At 43.2% G+C, this 12,892-nt stretch overlaps 1 protein-coding gene across 1 annotated transcript; it reads left to right on the top strand.

Annotated features, from left to right (window-relative positions):
• Window positions 1-3,012: 3,012 nt before the first annotated feature.
• slc66a1 (solute carrier family 66 member 1) lies at window positions 3,013-7,452 on the top strand (the record flags this gene model as incomplete). The annotated part of the gene is made up of 7 exons (XM_070910954.1): window positions 3,013-3,215; window positions 3,311-3,440; window positions 3,948-4,035; window positions 4,522-4,676; window positions 4,784-4,876; window positions 5,531-5,716; window positions 6,758-7,452. Coding segments are annotated over 7 exons (936 nt in total), but the record flags the coding sequence as incomplete, so codon positions are not given.
• Between the last annotated feature and the right edge of the window lie 5,440 nt (window positions 7,453-12,892).

Here is a 12,892-nt window from a genome sequence, read left to right as displayed (position 1 = left end):
AATGTGTGGTGTGGATTAGGTTTGGGGTTGCCTGGGAGCTCTGAAAGGAGCAGTTCATCCAAATCACAAAAAGAGCAATAACAAAAAACGTGTTCTCACATACCCTTCGTGGTATCTAATTTATATATATTTTATCCAGGTTTCATATGCCTGTCTTCAGAATTTCGTTTGTGATTCTTTCAAATGTAATAGCTACATCTCTTTACAGAAACAGTGTCCCCTTTGGATAATCCACAGACCTAACAGCAGTCAAAGTATATTTGTATACATTTCATACACAAAGGCAATTCAAAGCGTTAAGAGAGGCATTAAAATAGAAAAGACACATTTGTTTAAGGAAATTGTTATATGAAAATGTTAGGAACAGAGACAAATAGAGGATGGGAGGGCAAGATGGTTCATTCTGAGTATTTAAGATTTAAGACGGTGCAGAAAATAGGTTTCTAACCTGGATTTAAAGCAGGTCAAAGTTTGGTGCAAGTCTATTATCCACTTTGCTCCTGCTCTGTGGTTCAAAGTAACTAAATGCTGTGAAGGCTCTGCTCTATTCAAGTGTCCCAGTAAGCCATGACAGCGTGCCATGCACAACACCAGGACCCCAGAAACTGAAGCAGCTAAATGGAATTCAACCGCCATCAGATATATTGTTTACACCTGTGCTTCTCCTACCGTGACCTGTCAAATGTCTTTCATGAAAAAGACCAATCGGTGTCTTATACGGTTTCACTTTGTTCGTTACTCTTGTGGATTTGTCTACGTGCACTTGAATGCAGCGCCATGGCCGCTGGAGAAATGAACTAGTCAGCAGACGGGTCTTGCTAACACTTCGTCCCGTTACCCTGTGTCTTAACTACACCTCCAACAGCTGTCGGTAGGCGTAAAAAAAAAAAAAAAAACACAGCAAATATACGTTATTATGCAAAGGAATTGGACACCAGCGTGTGAAATAGTCAACGGGACAATACCATTTGAACTGTTCGTTGAACTCTACGATAAGAAGTCGGTAACAAGCACGTCACACTAGCTTACGCCTCCAGCGGTGTGGCCCGCTTCAGGAGAAAGCACGTGCAGACAGTGGAAACTTGACTTGAGGCGCGCGGGACATAAAACTGCGCGAGCTGACATCAGCGTAGAGGGGGTGCTGAGTCGGCAGTCTGACAGGTTGTCAGCTGATGCACTTCCGCACCACCTCAGACATTTCGGAAATAGCTCGGTAAACCGCTCTTTCCCCTCTTTCATTCAAAGTCTCACGTCGGATTCCATCGTTTTTTTTCCCCTCCAGGTAGGTTGTTTGTTTGTTTTTCCCCCTCCTCCTCTTGTCATTTGTCTTTACCAATAAACAGTTTTCTTGTTTTCCCGCCTTGAATGACGTGTGCGCGTGTGACTCGCAACAAAGTAAAACGGACAAGATGACCAGGACAAGTAGTTATGGCGAAAGGTAACCTCTGTGTTATACTGATGACGACACCATCTCAGTCACATTCAGCCCAACAACCTCTCCAAAGTTCACTGAGAACATTTGCATACAAGCCCGTTGCACAGAGGATGTACCCCTCACGGGCCTGGCTACTGTAAGTGTATTGTTTTTCACGGCTGCATCCTAAAATGCAAAGCCAGTTGAAGAATGTAGGGGGTCTCGGGACTGATGACTGAATTACCATGTGGAGCGAAATAATCCAGTTTGACAAGGCTTGTAGAAATATGATGAGAGTGTGTGAAATGTGTGAGCGCTGGAACATCACATTGACGCCTCTAAATGATCCCAGTTCTTCAGAAAAGTAACGCTGACATGAAAGCATACCATTAGCTTGTTCCACTGCCTTAATACATCTCGCATCATGAGCTGTGTGAAGCAGAGTAATGATTTCTCAACCTTCAAAATCATCACAGATCCTCAAAGGGAAAGGTCTATGAGAGATCTGTGATACATTACAGCCGTTTTGTTCCCTAAGACACAAGTTAAGGATGACCATGATGTAACATACAGCAGAAAAACTGAGACATTCAGAGTAACCGGATGCAAAATGAGAATTGAAAATGAAAAATGTCTTGTCAGCTTTGCCCCCATACACCGCTTTTATGCTTCTTAAATTGTCAAAATGTATTGTAGACAACTTGGAAGGACGTCTACCACGCATGTCCAACCCATGACGATGAATGCAATTGTTATTAAATTGGCAAAATGTACATTCCTTGAGCCCGAATTAAACTTTTATTTTGAAGGCCTGACTGGTTTGTTTTGGAGCTCACGAGCCGCTAGTCACGTGCTAATTTTGATGACCCCTGCAGTGACGTTTCGGAGTAACGACCAATCAGCTCACGGACATAGATCTAGCTTGTTTATTGCCTGCTTCCGTGTTGTTTCCCCACTCTCGGAGAGGTTTCTGTTCTGCTAAGGACTTTGCCGGCATGTCAGCGGCCACACAGGCAAGATACATTTTCTTTATTCTTTTTCAGTTCGGTAGTTTGTAAACGTTTTCGACGTAAAAGCCACATGCGAGATCCAGCCGTCTCTTATTAGGTAGTAGTAGTTGTTGTTGTCGTTGCTAGCTAAGTGGCTAACGAATAATTCGGCTTATTTATAATCTTCTGTTGAGTGTAATTTGTATGAAAAATTTCTAATGTTGTACACCCAGTGTGTAAATGTAGCTACACATTTTATTTAACGGCCACTGTCTTGATCTAATCAGCTTATCAACAGCAGAATGTGGATCTAAACAGGCTGTTTTGGTGTTTTTAAGGGTTCAACAACCTTTGACCCCGTGACCACTGTGTTTACTGGAATACTGTGAGCTTTGTGGTCCATCTCTGATGTTATTTTTGATGTTTATATGGCCGATTTTAGTGTATGATGAAGCTGCACATCTGTGCCATATGGTTGAGGTATATGTGCCCGTTTCATTTTATGCTCTCTTGGAAGCTGTGGTGTGTGTAAACATTGTGTACGGGCTGGCGATGAAATGACAACTGACGATGTAGGATAAAGATTTTTGAATAAATTGGACATTTTCTCTCCAGCAGAATATGTGGACCGAAGGAGTCCTCACACGGGGTGTCTTTGGATTTACCGCTGAAGGAAACTTCACTTCCTTGTGCCCTAATGGGTCCAAATGGGTTTGGGAAGGGCTTGGGGAATGTGCCCAGGATGCGAGGGATATGGCCAGCATCTACCTCGGCCTCCTGTCCATCCTCTGCTTCATGGTGTCTTCTCTTCCGTAAGTGTTTGTGGTGGCGTCTGCACCTCTCAGAGGAAATGCTCTTGTATCTTAACACTGTGTATAATTCTGTCTGTTTTTCTCTCTGATTGCAGACAGTACTACAGCTCATGTAAAACAGGGAATATGGACAGCGCCCTTTCTATTTGGTTTCTGCTGCTGTGGTTGGGAGGTGACACCTGCAACCTGGTGGGCTCCTTCTTGGCAGACCAGCTTCCACTTCAGGTGACTTGTAGTGATCCAATGATTGCCTCAGTATAAGGATGTTTCCCATGACAGAGTAGGGCTGGAACAAAAAGTTGCTTTTATTATAAATGAAGTTGTAATAAATCTTTGTTTTTTGGTCTATAAAATGTCAAAAGCAACGAGAAATCTCAGTACAAGTTATGGAAACCAGAAATGACAAATTATTTGTCCTCATTCAATGAAAAAAGTAGGGATTTTATAATGTTATAAAGAAAAGCAAATGATTTGTCGAATATTTAGCGCTATTATGAGCTAATGATTCTTTGTGTCTTCATCAATGACTGATTGATGATGATTCATTGATTATTCAAATTGTTATTGATCATTTATTTCCCTGTGAATTGATTAATTAATTACTCGACTAATCACATCAAGTAATGATACAAATAGCTTTTTAAAGTGAATTCCCTTGCATTGACTCTGTTTGTGCGAAGAAAATCCAATCTTTCATGACTTGTTTCATGTGTCTTTCTCCCTGTCACCCAGACATACACTGCCATTTATTACGTTATAGCTGACTTGGTGATGCTGGCCATGTACTTTTATTACAAGATAAGGAACAGAATGATTGAAAGTGAGTGTTTTTTGTTTGTTTGTTTGTTTTACTTCTCAATTTTCCAAATGCTCAGTATAAGGAGCAAATTCTTGTTTTGTGCTGTGTACGTTTCAGTGCCTTATTTGCATCCTAGTGCCACATTTGGTGTCCTACACATAGGCCTTTGTTAATATATGGAATAGAAATGAATAAACATGTATTTTACCCCCAATTGTAAAACGGTAGCCATAGTCTTTAATGATCCAAGTACTAATAAGGCACTGCTTATTTCTAAGTCTAAATCAGTTTTATCTGACACAGACGCTTAATGAACAAGCTCCTTATATCAGTGCTGATAAACACTAGTCCAGACAGAAGAAGAGGGTAATCCCTGTACCCTGTGATGATGTCATCACATGCCTGATGTTGCCGTGGCGTTTGTTCCTTTACTGGTGACCTTTGACACAGTAATCCTTGTCTGGAGGAATGTATTGATGGTGAACACAGGTGTTGTCTCTTCTCCAGGCAGGATGGTTTTGCATGTGGTGGGCGTAGCCTGTGTCCTGGGCTGCACCACAAGCCTCGCGCAACTCCCCGGGTTAGGCACCCAACAGGAAATGATTCCTGCTGCTTTCAGAAGTCGTGCCTTGCTCTCAACCTCTGACGTTAGCCCTATCAAGGTGAGTCCTGTTCATTTGTTTAATTGGTGACCTGAGGGAAGTGAACCATTTATGTCTGGCTTTTCTTCCCCTGGTGTAACGGTGTGTCTGCCTCTCTGTCACTTCAGGATTTTACCCCAAAAGAGATTATTGGTTTCTCTATCGGCTCAGTGTCGTCCGTGCTCTACCTCTGTTCCAGACTTCCCCAGATGTACACTAATGTGAGTAATGTGAGACAAAGTGAGTTCATACTGTAGGTGGTAGACATTAACTGATACTAACACTCATGCTAATACTAATAACAAATGGATAATAATGACAATTACAACAAGTATCCTCGTGATAATATTACATCAGCATTACTCTATAGTGCAAACATTTAAATTGTAATAGTTACACTTCATTTTCTAATTGCATTTTTTTCTCATTACACAAATGTTGGTAAAACCACATTCAGTACAACAAGTTCTAAGCAAAAAAATTCAGATACTTTGATACTTTCAAGATTGAAAATTCAAGTCCTCTATTGGGTCAGGTATCTACGGGTGCCCAGTGACTTAACATGTATAACATTTCACACAATAATAATAGACAAAAAAGCTGTAAAAGCATTAAAGGTTGCGTTTTGATGTATGTTTAAATCTGCACAAGATGAAAAAATGTATGTCAAAGTGAAAGAGGCAAACGTCAACATAAGTGAAACCTGAGCAGGCAAAAACAGGCAAGTGAATATAATGCACTGCCAGCAGGGACAGTTGCCTCTGCAATCTGCACGTATCACTCTGGTGGAGAATATGTCGTGGCTGTGTAAAACATCTTCTCTTTAATAACAGGGTTTATGTTCTTCCCACTTCCCCGTCCTCTCGTCCCCACAGTTCAAGAGGAAGTCAACAGAGGGAGTGTCTTACTTTCTGTTTGCGCTGGTCATCCTGGGAAACACCACATACGGCCTGAGTGTCCTTCTGAAGAACCCTGACATGGGCCAGGGCGAGAAAAGCTACCTGATCCATCACTTGCCCTGGCTCATCGGCAGCCTCGGCACCCTCTCCTTGGACCTCATTGTATCCTTTTAAAGAAAAAGAAAAAAAAAAAACTGCTGCCGGGCCTCAGGGCTTTCCTAAATCCCACATAGATGCTACATTTTAGGCAGTGCTGAGCTTGTAGAGAGGACACTTCATCAGATGGGTTTAGGTCTCATGACTGCGTGTGTGGAAACACAATGAATAGTGTCAAAGGTCCAAACACTCGAGAGGAAATTGCGGCCGGCAAAGAAACAGGAGTGTAAAAGCTGCACTAGCGGCCCCTGGAGGCCACGTGTCTCTTTGCGCCCCACAAAAAGTGGTGGACTGAAGTATCGAGTTGCTTGCTGCTTTGTTTTCAGTGAACATAGAGACGAGGCAGGAGCATGTGACGCCATGATGACTGGATGTGTTTTAAGCGCCATCTCTCAAAAGTACCAGCTTTTACCGAGCACGTGGCGAGATCAGTTTGGTTCCGAGAAGAGATGATGAGAGGATCGATGCCGTTCTTGCATCTGTCCGGTAAATATGAAGCTACAGCCAGTTAGCATAAGCTAAGCTAACTGTGACAACCAGGAAGTATTCAAACAAGTAACCTCTGTGTAAAACCACAAGCTGTCGTTTTAACGCTTATAAACAAGATATAATGTGTTAGCTTTCCAAAATTTCCCAAAATGTCAAACTATTTCTTTAGGTGTAGTGCTCACTCGCAGAATCTATATGGCAGCCTCATTAAATGCTCATATACCCAGAGACCAACCTGTTATGTTATTAAATTAGTAAAATTCAATTGCTCCACAGTGAACCTGGGACTTAAAGGGGTCCTGGGATTCTGTGACCCCATGGCCCACTTTGCCCAGTTGGTAATCTAGCCTTGTACAGCAGATATAAAGGACTCACTGTCTGGCATTCAGTAAAATAAGTTTTTTAACATGTATTAGGGTGTCAGTAATTGTTTTGTTACTTTCTGGTCAAATAATCGAACTGAAAAAACTGTTCATACATTTCTGTGTGCAGTAACTGGTGTTGCATTAAACACTCTTTCCCAGAATTCCTTTAGATTTCCTTAACGCTGCGACTCAGATCTCCATCCAGTTCATTATTTACCGCAAATCTCCGGGGGAGGTGGGCCGCGACGAGACAACGCCTCTGATCGGGAGCTAAACCGAAGAGTGTGCTGGTGGGACACGAGCAGACACTCGCTTCCCGCGAACCCTCAAAATCAGACGTCCAACCAAATCAGAACAAATTGTACATTTTAGTTTCATTTTAGCGGCGTATTTATTATGCTCATTCTCTTAATGTCTACAATCAGTTTTTTTTATCTGCAAAGCTACTGTGACACCTGAATCTCTTCACTTGGGTTCAGCTGCAGAGATGGGATGTACACTGCTGTTGTTCGCGTTTTAAAGGGACGGTTGAGGGTTTCAGGTGTCTGACATGGATGGTAACTCCTCCCGCCAACCTGAAACCCCGTCTGCTGGTTTTAGGTGACAACCTCAATTTGATGTCAGAAACCTGCTGGCGGGGGGGTTGAGCAGACCACGCGGAGGTTTCTCTAAAATGATTCGGGTGTTTTTAAGTTGCCAAACACTTTGACGGTTAGGACACTAACCACTGCATGAAGCCCTGTGTGTTTACAGTGTTTCAGAATTAGCTCATGTGACTTGAATCTTTCGTTTTCTGGGCACCAGTGACGTGTCTGACTGGAAAAGAAGAAATGTTTTGTAAAACATTTACAAGTGTAAATTATATTTAGTCAATTTTTAATTGATGTTGTGCCATGATTAAAAAGCAAACCTTTTTAGAGCATGTATGTTTTTTTTTTGTGAATTTTAGATATCTTTTTAATTGTAGTTGTACAATTTTATTTTACTTTCTTACTTTTTTTTTTTTTTTTTTTTTTTTAAATACAGACACTTGACCAATTTTGTTTGCACTGGTGATAGAAGTCACTTCACTTTACACAGATTTTCACTACCATGTTTAATTTACACACTGTTATTTTCTCATTCTCACCGTTTTGCACAACAAAAGTTGGTTTTGTACTTGAAATGTTAAATGTGTTCAGTGGGTCAGTGTGCTGTAAAGATTAAAAACAAACGAATGAACACTTTTCTATGTTCCTGTGATTCTGGGTGAAGTGTTGATTGCATCAGTTGGGATTGTCCTCATCCCTTTCAGAATGGTGTTACCGTTTCTTTTACTTGCTCTCATTTATGAGTTTTATTCTCACTGCTCCTCTTGAGAAGGAAAACTCTCTGGGGGCCCCGCCGCCCCTTCAGTTTACTCTCTTCAACTCCCACTTTTTTCAGCCCAGCAGAGGTCAAAGCCTGCTCTTGGCCTTGATGTTGACCTTTGACCCCTTGCCTTCACTGACCTCAACCCCCAGCGGCTCTGTTTGACCTGCTCCTGGGAGGCCTTGACAGCCGTGTTGTTTTTCTTCATTAGCAGATTCACGCTGGCCTCTCAGTTGCACCCTCCGCTCTCATAACACCCACGCACACACACACACACACACACACACCCACGCACACACAAACACACACACACACTTTCCCTCACTATTAAACATAATGCAATCACACACACTCAAAACAGTAAGGGCCCACCCACTGAGGAATATGAAGGGGTCAGTAAGTGTGTGCGGTTGTGAAACAGTGGCAGAGAGATTGTTAAGCTGGTTGGGGAGTTAGCAGGAAGAGCCAGTGATAGGGAGCATCCATCCATCACAAGGGATGAACAAGGAGCTGTTTATAAACACTCAATACTGGGAATTTCTTAATGAGATGATTCCAGTTCCTGCAAGCAGAGCAGGGAGGGGGTCCTTTGTGACTCAGAGGTTGCCGGTTCAAATCCCTCGTGCAACCAAAAGGCCCCATGCTGGGAATTCTTGTGGTGAATTTGTGATATTTTCAATTTCCCAGTAATGACATACATGGAGACACCCATTACCTTCCAGCGTTATTCCCTAGCTTCGTCTTTCACGTTTTCCCAATTCTTCCCCATAAAGTGTCCGAATAATTTCTCCTCGCCACAGACAGATTTCCTGTCCTGCACGAGAATACAGAAGATCTTTGGTCAGGTTCTCGCGTGTCCAAGCACACATCAAGAGCCACTGTCTCATTTGAAAGGTTGTGTTTACTCTGCGTGTATTTGTGTGTGTGTGTGTGTGTGTGTGTGTGTGTGTGTGTGTGAGGATGGAGGCTGGGCTGGAGCCAACGTTACAGAATTGAGATAGTTGGAACAAAGCGAGAGGACGTTTGGGACGCTTGGTGCAGCGGGAAGGCTCCCACCATCAGCGGTGAGTCCACAACCTCTGCTCCTAACGAACACCACTGCAACACACACGGGATTGTTCGTAAGACAGCACAACGCTATTCAATGATCTTCGACGTACAGATCGGCGCGTCACTGTGCTGCATGTTGACTCTTATCTACAGGGGTTAAAAGAGGAGACGTTCCACGTTACATTTTGTCATTTTTCTGCTGCACCGTGTTAGAGGGGATTCTCTTCAAGATTCAAAATTCAACACTTTATTGCCGTTTCAACACGGCTGATAGGAATTTGTTTTGGCGAGCTCACATAAAACAAGACACCACAACATAACATGACCAAGGGGAACGCATAAAATGTTGTTTTTTTTTAAAATAGCATTGTAAAAGCTTTGTGCATAAAATGAATAAAACTTTGGTCCAATGTGGAGGCTGTTAGCACTCTACCACTTCCCAGGTCTTTAAAAGAACCCTGTAAAAAGCCCAAGGTGTACATTTCGCGAGATTTTCAATGTCATTCGCACCATTAAGGTTACAGATATTCTTCTGATGGCCAGTTTGTACATGCTACATTAAGTAGGTTATTGTTTTTAAATTCAATGTACTTGACTACATCCAGCATATATATAAACTCGACATCAAAACACACAGAAAATGAGCAAACAACGTCATCCGATCTCAATAGCCTCTACGGATTGGAGGAAATGGTTTCCAACAAATACTTTAAGTAGACATAACTACCATTTGACAATTTACATTCCTTCTCTCATGATAGCCAAATACCCCCCCCCCCCCCCCCCCCAACCACACTCACTCACATATGCTCAAACATAAGCTATGGACTTTACTCACGAATACTGAGGCCACTTTAATGTAAGCGTCAGTTTCCTGCGAGGATCAGTAAACAGTCCAGGCCATTATCGAGCCGCAGCTACCAGCCAGCGGCCCTCTGATAAAGAGGCATGGAGGGGGGCGTCCTGGTCAGGATTTATGATGTGCTGAATTTATCTCCAGGCTTGTGCCGTGAGTGATTCGGGACTAACGGGTTTAGGGGTTTGCACATGCCATCAGTTTGTTTTCTTTGGTCTGCCACAGTCGTTTGGTCTCGCCTCTATTTCTCTGGTGTTCGTTTCATTCCCTTTTTTCATGCACACATTTTTAGTAGTCTTTCCCTCCCCTTCTTCTTTCGTGACGCTCATCTCCCGTGGGGCGAGCCCTCACAGTCAGGCCTGTGTCCAACAATTTGTCCGACAGCGTGACACCTCCGGAAGATCCATGGCGACATTTGCACGCTCTCCGATATTGTCCCCATCGTTTAGTGTCACTCTCAGCGCTGCTGCCTGCTCTCCACTCTCTCTCCATTCCTCAGAGGTCAGAGGCAGTTGCAGGAATAGCTGATGGCTTGTTTTGCCACATATGTTGGGACGTGACACACTGCTGTTAACTGAGAAATAACAACAGACCACCTATTTTTTTTTTTAGCAATGGATTGATGCCATTCCAGAAACTACCACCAATCTATCATATGGAGGAATTTGTTTATGGTACACTACACTTCATGTAGATGATACTATTCTGTTAAGTCAGCGCATGGGCATGACGGAGCTGTTGGAGGAGGCGTTCATTCTTAAGCTCTTTCCTTTTCCATAATTTGAGCTATATTCGTGCAACGAATGTCTAATTTCTGCCTCTGAGGTAAGATCATTTAACTGTAAAAGTTCACTGAGTCCAGGAACTTCCTGGAGACAAAGGTCAACACAGTGAAGCGGGGCGAAAACAGCAGATCATTCTAGTAATGTCAGGAGAATGATTACTGAGTGACGAAAAGAACCAACAGAAGTTGGTTTGAATTAGAATAAAGTGAGTTGACGTCGCCTCATTGGCAGTTATTTGTTAGCCACGCTTGCGGCATTAAATCCGGCCGACTTGACTGGTGATCCCCGGATGTTTTCATTAGCGCCACCAGCAGGTCAAAGTTTTCACTTTCACACAACATCTGCTTGATGGATTGGCGTACAATTTGGCACAGACTTGCAAGATTCCCAGAGGATGAATCCGTCTGACTTTGGTGATAGCTTCACTTTTCCTCTAGCGCCACCATGAGGCCGACATTTGTGCATTTGAGTGAAATGTCTCAACAACTATTTGATGGGTTGATGGCACTCAAATCCACGGCCCCCTCAGGATGACTTGTGATACCTTTGGCGCTCCACTGACTTTCCTTCTAGCACCAACAACATCAGCTTCAGCTGCACATTGCGTTTAATGCTGATTAGCAAATGTTAGCATGCTAACACGCTAAACTAAGATGGTGGTGAACATGGCGTACATTCTACCTGCTAAACAAGAGCATGATAGCATTGTCGTAGTGGGCATGTTTTTTGCTGTCAGGCTAGCAGGTTAGCATTCAGCTCAAAGCACTGCTGTGCCAAAGTGCAGCGAGCATGGCTGTAGACTCTCGGCCTTGTTGTTTCATTTGGAGTGACTGAGCTGAACAATCACTGAAATCAGTTTCAAAGTCAGTAAAAAATGTTTATACAGATCAAAATCACAAGTCTGTCTAAGAGGGCTTTGCATTCTGAAAAACATCCACTCTCATCCTTCGACCCTCAATGTGGAAAGAGGAAAAACTCCACGAAAACAATTTTTAATGGGGGAAAAAAAAAAAGGAAAAGCAAAGGAGGATTCTGTGTTGTGTTGTATTTAAGTGTTGTATTTACAGAATAGACTTAGCGTGGCACTGTAGTGAAGTAATATTATCAGTGTGGTAATTGGTCTCATTGTTTTCACCATGCAAAGTCAGGCTTGTTCAATTCACCCAATCTGTTTATGACAGTTAATAATACGTTTTCATATGCAGTGTTTTCATTGTGCTTGGTTTTCTTTAGTTTGATTTGAACTGATTAAAATTCAAAAGCTCTCCGAGTCCTGCGGCCGCCCGGACTGTTTATTATTTCTATGTATTATCTCGAAGCGGCGTTATCACCGTGCACTGTGATCACAATGGTGTGTACCAATTTACCCTTTGGACATAGTCTTCAAAGAGACACCGTAGCTCGCAACCGAATTCCTGTGTCAGTTGTCACTGAGATCGATCTCGGTCGCTCTAGTGAAGGCTGCAGCTTCAGTGAGCATGATCGGCTCCTCTCTAACCCTCTGCTATCCACCGGTCGCTCCTGGTTCCCATAATGAGCCAGTGAGAAAAGGGGATGATATGCGTGTGGGAGGACGGCATTAATCCTCAGTAAGCATGCTGCATGTCAAACAGCCCCGCTCAGAGATTTACGGGCCAGTGTGGAGGTCACTCCTCTGTCTCCTCTCGGACGGTCAGGCCTCGACTCGTGTCGCTCTGCCCCGGCCTGGTTAACTGTCTGTGGGGGAGGCGGAGGTCCTCAAGCCCCTTAAATCTAACTGCTGTCCAATATTAACTGCAGCACAAACAGAGCAGCGGTAAACAAAAGGCAGAGTAAACACACTCCCAAGGCTTGGAGGACAAACATGTACACACACACGCACACACACACACACACACACACACACACACACACACACACACACACACACACACACGTATTAAGTATATTGGATAGTTTAATGTAAGTAGTTGGGTTTGTTTCATATGATTGAACCTGACAAAAGCGTCACAAGAAGTCTTTAGTCTGTGAAATGCTCATGAAAAAAACTTTCAACAACTGATTTAATGATGGGAATTCTTTTATTCGACTCAGATTCAATTGAGAAAATGTTTCCTTTGCCCAGCCCAGCTGTTGCACTCTGGGATACGACCATTCAGGCCAAACCTCAACACACACACACACACACACACACACACACATATACACACACCATGAGTGTCCATCACTCTGCCCATAAGGGGCTCCATCTTTTTCCTCCATCCATCAATCCATCCCTGCTGTCTTCCGATCCGTGGAGTCCCGGCCA

The sequence above is a fragment of the Enoplosus armatus genome, chromosome 8 (assembly GCF_043641665.1).
Source record: "Enoplosus armatus isolate fEnoArm2 chromosome 8, fEnoArm2.hap1, whole genome shotgun sequence".
Taxonomy (NCBI): domain Eukaryota; kingdom Metazoa; phylum Chordata; class Actinopteri; order Centrarchiformes; family Enoplosidae; genus Enoplosus; species Enoplosus armatus.
This window is presented reverse-complemented; position numbering and strand designations above follow the sequence as displayed.